General features: G+C 59.8%; 2 protein-coding genes across 6 annotated transcripts in view; both read left to right on the top strand.

Moving 5' to 3' along the window:
- LOC126949096 (DNA replication licensing factor MCM2) overlaps positions 1-4,701 on the top strand; it is a 75,291-nt gene extending 70,590 nt beyond the window's left edge. The window contains exons 15-18 of the mRNA XM_050781594.1: positions 324-480; positions 1,029-1,090; positions 3,328-3,507; positions 4,161-4,701. Of these exons, the coding sequence (XP_050637551.1) occupies positions 324-480; positions 1,029-1,090; positions 3,328-3,507; positions 4,161-4,373 (612 nt within the window). The 3' untranslated portion in view covers positions 4,374-4,701. The remainder of the gene's footprint in view (positions 1-323; positions 481-1,028; positions 1,091-3,327; positions 3,508-4,160) is intronic.
- A 102-nt stretch (positions 4,702-4,803) lies between these two features.
- Positions 4,804-12,906, top strand: ABTB1 (ankyrin repeat and BTB domain containing 1). Of its 5 annotated transcripts, none has more exons than XM_050781718.1 (12): positions 4,804-4,986; positions 6,287-6,349; positions 6,429-6,484; positions 7,973-8,117; positions 8,273-8,432; positions 8,537-8,582; positions 8,974-9,090; positions 9,175-9,293; positions 9,473-9,571; positions 9,684-9,851; positions 11,967-12,167; positions 12,251-12,906. In XM_050781718.1, the coding sequence occupies exons 1-12, from the start codon at positions 4,931-4,933 to the stop codon at positions 12,455-12,457; spliced, it is 1,437 nt and encodes a 478-aa protein (XP_050637675.1). In that variant the 5' UTR covers positions 4,804-4,930; the 3' UTR covers positions 12,458-12,906. The 5 variants fall into 5 exon arrangements, with proteins under 5 accessions (XP_050637675.1, XP_050637677.1, XP_050637676.1 ...); XM_050781719.1 differs by having other exon boundaries at positions 4,829-4,986; positions 6,287-6,314; XM_050781721.1 differs by having other exon boundaries at positions 4,858-5,292; positions 6,287-6,314.
- The last annotated feature ends 1,490 nt before the right edge of the window (positions 12,907-14,396 follow it).

Raw genomic sequence — 14,396 nt, 5'->3', positions numbered from 1 at the left:
TTGTCACTGTACATGGCGTGTGTGTGTGTGTGTCCCCGCACCACTCAACTGCATCTGTCTCTGGGATGGGCCCCTTGACTTTCTCATGGCTAGAAGCCAGGGCAGGAAGGAGCACCTGGTGTAAGTGAACAAATGGGTGTACATCTTGGGGTTCCCACATTCCCCAGCTTGCAGGTCTCAAAGGGTCTCCAGAGCTGACCAGAGCTGCCTCTCTGGGAACAGCCAGAGGGTTGAGGGTGAGTACGGGGCTGGGCCTAGAGGCAGAGGGCTTAGTAGAGCCCCTCTCCTTCACTGAACCCAGGGGGCTCTTTCTGCCCTTGTAGGAGGTGTTCCGGCAGCACCGGGGGCCGCAGCTCCTGGCCCTGGTGGAAGAGGTGCTGCCCCGCCATGGCAGCGGCCACCACGGGGCCTGGCACATTTCTCTGAGCAAGCCCAGCGAGAAGGAGCAGCACCTTCTCATGACACTGGTGGGCGAGCAGGGTGAGTGAGGGCAGGTGATGGGAGGGCCCAGGAGGGCAGTGGGAGGTAGGCGGCCCCTGAGGGCCATGGGAAAAAAGTACACGCATAAGGGCTTTGAAACTTGGAACTCCAGGACAGTAGTTTGAGCTACTTAGTTTAGGGGTCAAGGTGTAACCCACCAGCTTGGGTTCTGGGGACAAGGAGGGGGGTGTGAGAATGAAGGATGGCAACAGGAGGCAGGGGAAGAGGTGTGGTCCAGCACAGGTGGGAGATGAATGGACACTGTACCTGGTGTGGCAGGGGAGAAGGGGTGTGTTCAGAAGGCAGTGTGTGGGCTTCTCAAGTGGCTGTCTGATATTATACAAATCGATGTTCTAACAAATCGATGCAGTGAAAAGCATGTCTAGGAGCCTTCTCCTAGGGGGAGGCATGTGCCTTGAGGATCTGTGTGCAATTTGAGCCAGGAGGGGAGGCAGAGGCTCAGGCCAGCCATTGGAGTGCGGGGCCAGAGCCCTTGGAGGGGCACCTCAGCCATGGCTGCACTGATAGTGGTGTTTCTTACCCCCCAGGGGTGGTGCCCACTCAAGATGTCCTTTCCATGCTGGGTGACATCCGCAGGAGCCTGGAGGAGGTAAGAGTGCAGGGACCTGGATCTGTTAGCTTCTAATATGCTCCCTCCTGTCTCTGTTCCTCAAAGTCCCAGGAGGCTGCCCACATCGTGAGGTTCAAAGGAGCATAAGACAGAGCGTGCTCTGGGCGGGTCCCTTGCTTCAGGCCTTCCTTAGACATGGTTTTGTGGGAAAGACGGTGCACGTGCATGCTGCCAACCAATGGTGCAATGCAGGCAATGGCCAGGGGCAGAAAGGGGCCATGGGGGTGCGGGGGGCTGTGCTAAGAGGCTGACAGGAGAGGGCCCAGAGAGGAAGGGTCTGGGGGGCAATGAGGGTTAACTGGGACAGTTAACCGGGTGGACAGTGGCAGAGACGCCATGCAGCCTGGTGGGAGGGGACAGTGTTATGGGTTCCAGAAACCAAAAGAGCAAGCCTGGGAGACCTGGACATGTGACTTGGCGTGGATGTGTGAGTCTGCTGGTGCTTGCACAGCCAGGCTCTGCGCTCCTGCTGCGGTGAGATGCGGCACCTGGGGGCCAGGAGGCAGCCCTGCCATCTTGGGAGGTGCCCCCATCCAGTGCAGTCTGCTGGCTGCCTGGCCCAACCCGGCCAACCTCTCCTACCCAGCTGCCACACAAGCTTGGATGGGATGGCAGGGTCCCCAGTCCTCCTGCTCCTCATACCACCTTGCCTGTGGGGTCCTTCCGTTCCTCATCTCGCTTCTTCAGGACAGCCACCATCTCCAGCAAAACTGCCATTGCTCACTGTAGAGTCCAGTGCCCTGTCATCAGCCCTCTCCACTCCCAAAGGTGCTGCCACTTTTGGTAGGAGAGATGAGTGGTATAATCCTGGCCACCTCCTCATCCTTGCGTGCCAGGAGAGCGGAGGCCCTGGTGGTGGTGCTTTTCTGGTGAGCACGTCGAATGCCCACTGAGCACCACACTCTGCAAGGCTCTCTCCCTCAGTCCTCGCCACCACCCCTTGGGGTTGTGAGAGTTAAGTGGGGCACCTGTTGAGTACCGATGGTGTCCCCATGGAAGATGAGAGCTGAAGCGGGAGAGGTTAGGTGACCTGCCTGAGATGGCACCTCCGGTAAGCAGTAGAGCCAGGCTTTGCAGGAAGCCTGATTCCGGAGCCTGGGCCTTTAACCACACTGCTCTACTGCCTGGAGGGCCACTGAGGCCCTTCCCAGTTCTGGAATCGTGGGTCCATGAACAGTGGGGCTGCTGGTGGAAGTGTGAGCTAACCTTGACCTTTTATATAGTCCTCACCCTGCTTTTCGCTGCCCCTGAGTATTCTGGCCTTACTGGTCACTTAATTCAGACTGACTTAGCCAAAAGTCATGCTGGGTCTTTGGAAATATACTCAGGTGGATCTAGCAAGAAAAACTGACCCTTGATAACAAAAAATTGAGAAAAGTACTGGAGATACAGATGGTTCACAGAAACTAGGGAAGAGCTGCAACGTGGCCTCAGAAAGGGGGGCCTGGTGCAATCTAGGCCTCAGCACTGGGAAATGCCCTGACCCCCTCACCTGAGGAGTCCCTGGTGGTACTCGCCTTCCTGCTTCTCTCTGCTGAGATGCTGATCTGTGGAGACAGCACCTGCCTGGCCCCTGGCACCGATCTCCTTGGCCAGAGAAGGCAGGACTGACCATGACAACCTGCAGTGTGGAGGGGTGCAGGCAGCTACATGCCAGCAGTGAACACGCCGTGGGAAGGGAGGAAGCTGGGTAGCCAGGGTGGCCATGCATGTGGCCTGCATGCCCTTGGTATCCCTCCCTGCACTGGCCCTGGCATCGGGAAGGTGACTATCCCACCCCTCCCCACCGAGGTGGAAGCGGTTGTATGGTGGAAGATGTGTGGGGGGGCTCACATCTTCTTGTCTCTCTAACTGGTTAGGGATAGGTGTGGGGGATCTCTCTAGTTGGATGGTGTCCAGCAGCATGGGTCCACTCTCACTGGGGGGCTACGGCCACAGTGAGGTCACACTCAGCGGTTGGGGCAGAAGCTGTGGTGGGATGTGAAGGAGGCTGGGAACATGGGCATGGGGTGGAGAGGCCTATAGCTGTGCTGAGACGAACAGGATGAGCATGGGGTAAAGGCAAGCCCAGGCCCCAGGGAACTTCAGGAATCGGGAGTGCCAGCACCTTCTAAGCCTGCTCCCCCATCCCCACCCCTGAGCCCAATGCAACCACCCCAGAGAAGCCATGGCACCCCAGGACCTCAGCTGAAGAACCTGGCCCCTCCTACCCCCAGATTGGCATCCAGAACTATTCCACAACCAGCAGCTGCCAGGCACGGGCCAGCCAAGTGCGCAGCGACTACGGCACGCTCTTCGTGGTGCTGGTGGTCATTGGGGCCATCTGCATCATCATCATTGCGCTTGGCCTGCTCTACAACTGCTGGCAGCGCCGTCTGCCCAAGCTCAAGCACGTGGTGAGTGTGGGGACAGGTGGGGCTTGGGGCCAGTGGAGAGGAGAGTGCCCATCGATAGGTGTCCTCATCTGCAAGGGGAGGCAGTGACTCTCCTGGGAGCACAGGGTCCCTTGGGTGAAGCAGCTGGTCAGCCTAGCACTGCTGCCTGCTCTGCAGGGCACTAGCCCCAGGACAGGTGCTGGAGGTGCAGGGAGTGAGGGGGCTGCTAGCCCCACCAGGGGCCCCTCCCTGGCACCACCAGCCCCTTTCCAGGGCAGGCACTGCAGGGCCTGAGCACCTGGATACCTCACCAGAGACAGGCCCTGCATTGGTGATGCCCAAGGGTCAAGGAGAGGCTCCAGCAGCCTGGAGGCCTCCCCAGGAGGAAGAGAGCAGTGCCCTAGTGATGCCCCCTGCCCACCTCGCAAGTAGAGTCTTCTTAGGGGGCTGTTGGGGTATCGATGACGTCAGGGAGACCACGGGGCTCTGTAGTGCCAACGATTAGTAGATTTATTTTGAGAAAGGAGTTGAGCTGCAGCAACAGAAAAGAAGGATCTGGCACCTGTGGAGGCTGCCGCGGGGACCCTCTGGGTGGGGTTGCACAGACGGCCGCAGGCCTGGAGCCGTCTGGGGGCCGGCTCGCTCGCCCACGGCCTCTCCCCACCCCGCCGCAGTCGCACGGCGAGGAGCTGCGCTTCGTGGAGAACGGCTGCCACGACAACCCCACGCTGGACGTGGCCAGCGACAGCCAGTCGGAGATGCAGGAGAAGCACCCCAGCCTGAACGGCGGCGGGGCCCTCAACGGCCCGGGAAGCTGGGGGGCGCTCATGGGGGGCAAGCGGGACCCCGAGGACTCGGACGTGTTCGAGGAGGACACGCACCTGTGAGCGCAGCCGAGGCGCAGGCCGAGTGGGCCGCCAGGACGAAGCGAGGTGGACCCCGAAACGGACGGCCCGGAGCCCGCACCAGCCCCGCGCCTACCCGGGCCGCTCCCGCAGCCTGGCCCTCGGCGCGGGCTCCTCCCCGCTTCCCCCGACTTCACACGGTGGCCTCGGACCAACTCCCTCACTCCTGCCCGAAGGGCGGGCCTCAGAGCCCGCCTTGGCCCCGCTTTCCTGCCCCTGAACCCCGGCCCCGCGGGCGGCGGGCGACGGGCGGCGCTCCCTGCGCCCCGGGACTCCATTAAACCTGCCCGGAGACCACGCCGGGCTCAGCACGTCTGCCTGCCCGACTCTTTCTTATTTCCGGGGTTGGGGCGGGGCGGGGCGGGCGGGGGACCCCGGGGCAGGGGCGGGGCCGCGGGGCGGGGCTGGGCGGCCCGGGCGGGCGGGTCCTCCGGACGCCGCTGCGGAGCGGGGCGGGGCTGAGCTGAGCGTGTTTACATCCGCCGGGTGCGCAGCGTCGCCGCCCGAGGTCGTTCGGCTTGGGTACGAGCCTCAGCGCCATGGACACCAGCGACTTGTTCGCCAGCTGCAGGAAGGGGGATGTGGGCCGAGTGCGGTGAGGACCCCGCAGTCCCGGGGAGGGTGCGGGAGGTGGGGCGCCCTCGGAACGCCTCGGGACCTGGGACGTGCGGCTGGACGGCCGCGGAGAGAGGCGGGCGCCTCGGTCGGGTCACAAGCCTTCGGAGCGCCCCCGCGGGGCTGACCACCTAGACCCCGCCGCAGCCCCCCAGCGGAAGCGCGCTGGGGCAGGGACACTGATGGCCATTGACCCCCAGAGGGCTTCCTGGAAGAAGGGACTGCTCCACGGAGGCCCGAAGGCGCAGAAGTGGGCGGAGAGAAAGGCGGGCCACTGTTAGCCCTGGTAGGGCCCGGACGTCAGACCCCCGGGCGCGGGCCGCGGGTATAGGTCTGGGACTCCAGACGTGGCCCCTTACTCTCATGCTCTCTGGACCGGCGCGGGGAACACCTAGAGCCCATAATCGGCCTCCGGTCCTTGATGATTCGGAAACTCCTGACGCAGCTAAAGTGAATCTGGCGCTGAGATGGCACCTCCATGGGCTGGACGCGGAGGGAAGGGGTGCCCAGTTGGGTTCTGGGGCCCTTCCCCTCCTTGGCTTTCCACTATTCCGTTTGACCTCCTTTTTCCTTGGCCCCTCCTCCCCCTTGACCTGGTGCTGATTGACTACTTCCACCTCCCCTGGGCTGGCCCCAGGCTGCTGTACTCCCGTAGCATCCCTGGGCCCCTCCCCAACATCCCGTGCCACTCAAGAGTTAGTGCATAGTGTCAACGGTGCTTCCAGGTGCAGCCTGGAGGCCTCCCTCGGGCTGCCCCCACCTTGGTGGGGCTACACTAGCGTTGGCGACTCCCCTTGCTCACCTTCCGCATCCCATCAGTTGCTGTATCCCGCTACTCCTGCCTTCTAGAATTATGTGCCCTCCACACCACCAGGAGGCCTGCAGCAGCTTTTCCCCGGGCTCCCTGCTTCTAGCAGGGCCAGCTTCTTCCTGCAGTAGAGAGCTCTGGTGGGAGCGAAGGCTCCATCACCTCCTCTCTCTCCCAAACGCTGCAAGGTCAAAGGTCCAGCCCCAGCACTGGCGCTGGCCTCTGCCCCTGTAGCCCATCGTCCCCCAGCACTGATGGCACACACTGTCTGCCTGTCCGACCCCACCTCCACACCCTTGCCTGCACTTTGCCTCGAGTGCCTCTCCTGCTGTGATCTGCCTGTCACCTGCCCTTACCTGGGGGTGGCTTCCCCAGACCAAAAGGGATGTTTTCCCTCCACTCCCTTCCACGGGCCTTCTTTCTCAGACCATGAACCTGTCCTGACCCAGGCTCTGACCTCCTTCCTGCCCAGGTACCTGCTGGAGCAGCGAGACGTGGAGGTGAATGTGCGGGACAAGTGGGACAGCACCCCCTTGTGAGTGCTGGGGAGAGGGGTGCAGAGGGTGGGGGTTGGTGTACCCCTTCAGCGCTGAGGACTTGTTCCCTCCCTTCAGGTACTATGCCTGCTTGTGTGGGCACGAGGAGCTGGTACTCTACCTTCTGGCCAATGGTGAGAGCAGGGAGCCGGGCTCAGGGGTGTGCGTGGGTGCATGCATGCATGTGTGCAGCTTTTCCCCCGGCTCCCTGCTTCTAGCAGGGCCAGCTTCTTCCTGCAGTAGAGAGCTCTGGTGGGAGTGAAGGCTCCATCACCTCCTCTCCCAAACGCTAAAAGGCCAAAGGTCCAGCCCCAGCACTGGGCCTTCATACACATTTGCAAAGCACCACGATTCCTCTCTTACCACTCAGTAGAATCAGCAAGTACTGTTAGCGCTACTTTAAAACCTTTTCTCTGTCCACCCTCCCCATCTCTACTTCTATGACCTGGGTCCAGTCATCAGCATTTCTCCCCGGGCACAGTGCCTGCCTCCTCTCTTGCCATTGCAGCCAAGTTCTAATTCTAATCTCCCTCTTTTCACAATGAATCTGAGTGGCTAAAAATCCTCTAGCGAGTTCCCACTGCCTCTAGGACACAGTGAGCCTGCCTGGCCATGCCCAAGGCTCCACAGGGTCTGCCCTCCTGCTGGCCTCACTCCCTCGGCTCTCTTTGCTTGCTTGCTGCTATACTGGCCTCACTGGGGCTTCACTGTGCTACGCATGCGCCAGTTCCTGCCCCAGGGCCTTTGCACCTGCTGTTCCTCCTGCATGGACTGCCCTTCTGCAGACATTCACCTGGCCCACTCCCCCACTTCATTCAGGTCTCTGCATGCTGCCACCATCACAAAGTGACCTTTCATTACTTTCCTTCATCCAGTGCCATTCTTCATCCTATTTTGGTTTTCTTTTTCTTTTTTTTTTTTTTTGGAGACAGAGACTTGCTCTGTCACCCAGGCTGGAATGTAGTGGTGTGATCTCGGCTCACTGCAGCCTTAACCTCCCAGGCTCAAGTGATCCTCCTGCCTCAGCCCCTTCAAATCTTCCAATAGCTGGGACTACAGGCGTGTGCCACCGGGCCTGGCAAGTTTTTGTATTTTTTTTTTTTTTTTTTTTTGCAGAGACGGAGTCTCACTATGTTGCTCAGGTTGGTCTCAAACTCCTGAGCTCAAGCGATCCACCTACCTTGGCCTCGAAAAGTGCCTGGATTATAGGTGTGAGTCGCCATGCCCAGCCTTGTTTTTCTTAATTAGTCCCTGCCATCGTTAGGTAGTGCGTTGATTGTCCTGCCTCACTAGAGTATAAGTTCAGCAGGACAGGGACCTGTGTCTCGTTCACTGCTGTGCTCCAGTGTGTGGGACAAGCCCAGCCACCGAGTCTGCTCTCTGTTCTGTGTAGTCTTGTCTTCCGTGTGAGCGAGTATGTGCCTGTGTGAGTGCGCACAGACATGCCCATTCGTCTAGCCCTTGACTGGGAGGATGTTGGGTCAGAGTGGGCCCAGGGTAATTTGGGAAGGCATTGCCAGAGATTCGGAGCACCATGTGTGGGAAGGTGGGGAGGAGGGAGAGGGAGATTAGAATTTCCCCAGGCCCCTTCCCTGCTAACTGGTGAGTGCTGCATCCCCCAGGAGCCCGCTGTGAGGCCAACACCTTCGATGGTGAGCGCTGCCTCTATGGGGCACTGAGTGACCCCATCCGCCGGGCTCTACGCGATTACAAGCAGGTCACAGCTTCCTGCAGGAGGCGGGATTACTATGATGACTTCTTGCAGCGGTGAGTCAGGGCACACGAGGGGTGCAGCATGGGGTGCGGTGGCCGTGGTGAGTGTGGAGGGGTCTGCTCTGTGGCCGGCCCTGGGCTCTGGGTGCTTCAAGGAATGGGGTGGGGGCTGTGCCAAGCATCCTCCCTCCCGGCTTGTCCCTCCCCAGGCTTCTAGAGCAGGGCATCCACAGTGATGTGGTCTTTGTAGTACACGGAAAGCCATTCCGGGTGCATCGCTGCGTCCTGGGTGCACGCAGTGCCTACTTTGCTAACATGCTGGACACCAAATGGAAGGGCAAGAGTGTCGTGGTTCTCAGGCACCCACTGGTATGTCCCTTCAGGGTGGCAGAGGGGCATGGACTGCCCAGGAACAGCAGGGGGTTGTGCTGGGTGGCTGCCTCTGACATTCCTTTCTGGCTTTCTGCCCACAGATCAACCCTGTGGCCTTTGGGGCCCTGCTGCAGTACCTGTACACAGGTGACCCCCTGGGTCCAGGGTAGGAGGAGAGGGAGTGGGCTGTCCTTCTGGACAGCAGTACACCTAGGTGTCGCTGGGCTGACCTTTAACCTCTAGACACTTCATGGTCCCCCAGGGTGGTTCCAGCTGCCCCTCGCGTTGGGTTGCAAGAGAGGACTAGTGTGTCTGCTCAGGAAGAGCTTGTCCCACCCATATGCTGAGCCTTTCCCGTCTGTTCCCTGGGGCCTGTAGAACTCAGGCAGCAGCTCTTGATGGGGAAACCAAGGTGGCAAGTGGGTCCAGGAGTCCTAGCCCTGTGGCCAGGTGGCCAGGTGGGAGGGGATCACTGTTTTTCTGTGGGCCTGATGACAGCTCAGGTCCCGCAGGCCCTCATCCTCCCCACTGCCCCCAGGCCGCCTGGACATTGGTGTAGAGCATGTGAGTGACTGTGAACGCCTGGCCAAGCAGTGCCAGCTGTGGGACCTGCTCAGCGACCTGGAGGCCAAGTGCGAGAAGGTGTCTGAGTTTGGTGCGAGCAGGTTTTGGGGCCCGGGGCCATGGGTGCCGCCTGGTAGGGCTGGCCTGGCTCCCTGAAGTTGTTCTTCCCCTGTAGTGGTGTCTAAGCCAGGCACGTGTGTGAAGGTGCTGACCATCGAGCCCCCGCCTGCAGACCCCCGCCTCCGGGAGGACATGGCGCTGCTGGCTGACTGTGCCCTGCCCCTTGAGCTCCGAGTAGGTGCGGGGCTGGTGGGCAGGAGGGGCATTTTGGGATGGCAGGCTGTGACAGGCAGCCCAGATACTTGGGCTCAATTTCTTGTGTGGCCTTGGACCAGTTACTTCCCTTTTCTGAACCTAGTCATTCACTTCTGTGAACAACTGCTCTGATGGGGTCACACTCTTCTGTACCCCAGGGTGATCTTTGGGAGCTGCCCTTCCCTTGTCCTGATGGCTTCAACAGCTGCCCTGACGTTTGCTTCCGAGTGGCCGGCTGCAGCTTCCTCTGCCACAAGGTGCCTGCGCCCTCCTGTTGCCCCTGGCTCCAACCCATTGCCCTGAGCCCCGGTCTAGCTCCTCAGGAGACAGACCCTGGCCCTCACACTTCCTGAGCCCGGCCTTCCCCAGGCCTTCTTCTGTGGCCGCAGTGACTACTTCCGGGCCCTGCTGGATGACCACTTCCGAGAGAGCGAGGAGCCGGAGACCTCAGGGGGCCCCCCAGCCATCACCCTGCACGGCATCTCACCCGACATCTTCACCCACGTGCTCTACTACGTGTACAGCGACCACACTGAGGTGGGGGCTCAGGCAGAGCTGGGGACGGCACACAGCCTGTGCTGCCATGGGCTGAGAGGGAGTGCCAGGGCCTTGGGGGTCTTTGGGAGGGCCCAGTTGGCCCCATGATTGACATTTTGAGAAGGCTGGAGGGGAAGGATGTGGGACTTTGGATTTTTCTTTCAGGCAGAGGGAAGCCTTGTTAGGCTCCAGAGAGAGGGTAAGTGACAAGGCCTATGTCACAGGCACTCCACACTTGTCAGCCACTTGGGGTCCTCAGCTTCTCCAGCAGGAGGGTGGAGGCTGGGTGGGGACAGCCTCCTCCCTCTGCGATGCTGCAGATCCCTGGGGTTCTGGGTTCCTAGTCTCCTCTTCCCTTGCTGCCTCCCTCTGTCTCCAGCTGCCCCAGGGTCTCCGTAAGCCAAAGCTACAGGGCAGCAGCAGAGTGCTGAAGGTTTGATCTGCCAGGGTGTGTGTGTGTGTGTGCGCGCACGTGCATGCATGCTATAGAGACCCCCATATCTGGTGGCTTGAAGAGGGGAGTTTGTTTCTCCTTCACATCTGACTGAGGTGGCTACCCCAGGGCAGGTGACTTGCTGAAGACCAGGTCATCCCTCCATCTTGCCCCTGTATCCCTAAGGGTGAAGGTCAAAAACCCTTGTCTCTAAAGGTGAATGGTTCAGGTTCTGTGGGCCATATGGCCCTGTTGTAGCTACTCAACTCTGTAGTGCAAAGGCAGCCAGAGACAGTACAGAGATGAGTGGGTGAGGCTGCATTCCAATAAAACTTTATTTGCACAAACAGGCTGGATTTGGTCCGCAGGCTGTAGCTTACCCACCCTGCCCTGGGGCATTGCCTTTGGCCATGGAGATTGGGTCCTAGGCAAACTCATGCTCTAGGAGGAAGAGGAACACAGGGCAAACAATGTTGTTTTTGTAGAAGCTACAGGAAATTGCACACAGCACTTCTTATGTTCCCCTGGAGAGAACTTCGTGCCTACCTGCCAACAAGGGAGGGTTGGAAAGTCATTCTGTGGCCAGGGCCCTGTTTTGTGGGGGAAGGGTTCGAGGAAGCATGCTGGGGGACAGAGGGCAGTCCCTACTGCTGCTCTACCTCCAGTGGCAGCTCCCTTGTCCATCCCTCCCTGCGACCTAACAGCCCCTCAGCCTCCATCCTTCCCACCTCCTCTACTGGGCAACTCCTGCAGCTCAGCCCAGCTCTCTGGCCCCTTACCAGGGGTTACCTTTGCCCACCCTGGAGAAGCTCCCTCCTCAAGGAGCCTCGCCACCCCAAGGGCACCTTGTCTCAGAGTGTGGCTTGGGCTCCTAACCTGGGTTGACACTGGTTGAGCTGTGTGACACTGGGTGAGCTTTGTGATCTTGGGCAAGTTACTTAACTGCTCTGTGCCTCTAGAACATGGGGATAGCACTCATTGTCACTTCCTAAGGCCTTGTGCGGATGAATGGGTTCCCCAGGTAGAGGAGGTGGCATGGCACATGGCACATGGCCTGTAATGTGGTCGCAGAGCTTCCCTCGTCTCTGTCTGCAGCTTGTTCCCTGTGCCACCCAGGCTCTGGCCCGAATCTGAAGGCTTCAGTCTTGCCCAGCACAGGATGTACCTGTAGGTGGGCTCTGTGTCCCCACAGCCTCTTGAGAGGGAGGGAGCGGGTAGACAGTCTCCCACCCCGGCAGGGTCCCTGCATGGGTCTTGACTAGCTGCCTCTGCCCCACCATTCTGACAGCCCCCCAAGGTAGGCATGGTTATCTGTACCTCATGAACAGGAAATAGAGGCACAGGAGGTGCAGTGACTTGCCCAGGGCCCCACAGCTAGAAGCGACAGACCCAGGTCTATGTAACTCGGAGCTCAGACCCTGGCTCCTGCGAGGGTCCTGCCTCCCACCCAGCCTGCCAGCCTGCTCAAGGCTTGAGAGCACACCCACCCCACAGTCTTCTGCCCCCTGTGCGGTCCTGCAGTTCCCCTTACCCCCTACCCACACATGCTCAGGGAACTCGTACTCCCCCTGGAAGCCTTCCCACCACTGCCCCACAACCCCCACAGGCCCTGTCCTTGGCCATTGGGCCCTGGGAGCCCTTGGTGACCTCGGGGGGCACCTTCATCCCTGTCTCCACTGCAGCTGTCCCCTGAGGCGGCCTACGACGTGCTGAGCATCGCCGACATGTACCTACTGCCAGGCCTGAAGAGGCTGTGTGGCCGTAGCCTGGCCCAGGTGCTAGACGAGGACAGTGTGGTGGGTGTGTGGCGCGTGGCCAAGCTCTTCCGCTTGGCGCGGCTTGAGGACCAGTGCACTGAGTACATGGCCAAGGTCATTGAAAAGGTGGGCCAGTGGGCTGCAGCTGGCGGGAGGGAGTGGTGAGAGGGCGGGCACCCCTGCACTGAGCTGGCCCTTCCCGCTGATAGCTGGTGGAGCGGGAAGACTTCGTGGAGGCGGTGAAAGAGGAGGCAGCGGCTGTGGCGGCCCGGCAGGAGACGGACTCCATCCCGCTGGTGGACGACATCCGCTTCCACGTGGCCAGCACGGTGCAGACCTACAGCGCCATAGAGGAGGCGCAGCAGCGGCTGCGGGCACTCGAGGACCTGCTCGTGTCCATTGGCCTGGACTGTTGAGTCCCTGGCTGGGCAGCCCCAGGGGCTAGGAGCTCCCTTGGAGACAAGCATGTGTATGTGTGTGTGTGCAGCTCTTCTTCCTGCTCCCTGCACATTGAGGGCTTCATGGTGGGTGCAGGGGGCTCAGTGGGGCTTCTCTTCCCTCCATGAGCCTGGAGACCCCAGGGGAAGATGCATTTGGGATGAGCCCCCTCTCCCCAATGCACAAGCCGGCCCCCAAGATCCTGGGGGTGGGCACCACTCAGGGAAACCTGGGGTGGGGGTGGGCTTTGGTCTTAGCACTTTCCTTCCCCAGATCCCCCTCCCCACACCACCCCAGTCCCAAATCCAGTCTTGTAGCCCTCACCCAGCCCTGGATTGCTTCTCTAAGCCGGTGTTCCCATGCACAGGGCCATTCAGGAAGGGCTGGGGGAGTGTGTGTGGCAATAAAGCTTGAAGGCATTGTGGGAGCATGAGCCTGTGTCCTGGGGTACAGCTTGGGAAGAGTGGGGACTTCTGGAACCAAAGGAGCTAGTAGGACCAAGGAAAGAAGCTCCAGAGTTGGGGGCTCCCAGCAGAGGCTGGCCCAGAGCCCAAGGGCCAGAATACCTGGCTGAGCAGACTTAGAGATCTGCCACTGACCCCAGCGTGGCCTGGGCCCAGCCTGGCTCCCTCCCTCCCTGTCTCCATGGAGGCTGGTTGTGGTGGGCCTCATTCCAGGAAAGGGCCAGGACCAAAATGACCATTTTCTCTCAGCCCAGTGCCAGTCTTTTCCCCAGGGAGGCCCTTGTGGGCTGCCACCTTATTACGGGAAGGTGAGCTGCAGGGGCCAAGGGAGACCTTTCTCCTTGGCCCTCTGAAGGTTCACTGAAAACTTGAGTAAGAGGAGAAAAGACATGCAAATTTATTTAGTATGTAGACATGGGCATCTTCAGAAGGAAGACCCAAAGACGGGAAGCTGTCATTGTTAAGCTTAGGCTCAGCAAACTGGCCAGCTGAGTAGAAATGGGATTGGCAAAAAGTGCAGGATCCAATGCTGACAACAGGGAAACGCAGTCAGGCCTGTCTGGATTCTTCTTGGTCTCTCTGAGCAGCCTGCCTGCCTGTCTTCTGGGTGTGGGGCAGGACCCTCTGGAATGGGGGGGTCTTATGACCTATAGTCAAACAAGGTGGGTCAGACGCTTATGGCTACTTTTTACACAGATAGGGCAGAGGGAAAGTGAGAGTCCTGTTTTTAGGTTTTACGGCTGGCTCTGGGGAACAGGGGCTCTGGTTTCTAGGGCCCGCCCTAGGGGAAAAGGGATTCTAGTTTCTGTGGCTAGCCTCGGGATGATGAGACTGAGAGACAGGGGCAAAAGGTCAGAGAGAAGCTCCTGCTTCTGAGGTTGCTGCTTGGGCCTTCATTTTGGGGTATTTGAGCCCCAAGGGGGTTTCTCACGATGCGCTGCACTGCAGGCCCGTGGACCCCCCAGGCCTCTCTACCTTCTAACCTGGTTAAACTCAGTCACGTCACGGCCCTGGGGGAGGAAAGGAAGGCTGGTTCTTTCACAGGGCTTCTAATATCGGGGGTCTCCACCCTTCCTGCAGTTATTTCACAGCTCTTCATGCCTTTTTTTCTTTTTTCTTGAGACGGATTCTCGCTCTATCGCCCAGGCTGGAGTGCAGTGATGCAATCTTGCTTGGCTCACTGCAACCTCCACCTCCCGAGTTCAAGCAGTTCTGCTGCTCAGCCTCCCAAGTAGCTAGGATTATAGGTGCACACCACCATGCCCGGCTAATTTTTGTATTTTTAGTGGACACAGTTTCACCATGTTGGCCAGGCTGAGCTTGAACTCCTAACCTCGGGTGATCCGCCCCACGAAGTGTTGGGATTACAGGTGTGAGTCACCGCGCCCGGCCTCTTCATGCCTTTTTACTATGTTATTTTTAGATTTTTTCCTTTTTCCTCTCCAGCGCATTT

The sequence above is a fragment of the Macaca thibetana genome, chromosome 2 (genome assembly GCF_024542745.1).
Source record: "Macaca thibetana thibetana isolate TM-01 chromosome 2, ASM2454274v1, whole genome shotgun sequence".
Taxonomy (NCBI): Eukaryota; Metazoa; Chordata; class Mammalia; order Primates; family Cercopithecidae; genus Macaca; species Macaca thibetana.
The sequence above is the reverse complement of the archived record's forward strand: the minus strand, read 5'-3'. Positions and strand labels throughout refer to the sequence as shown.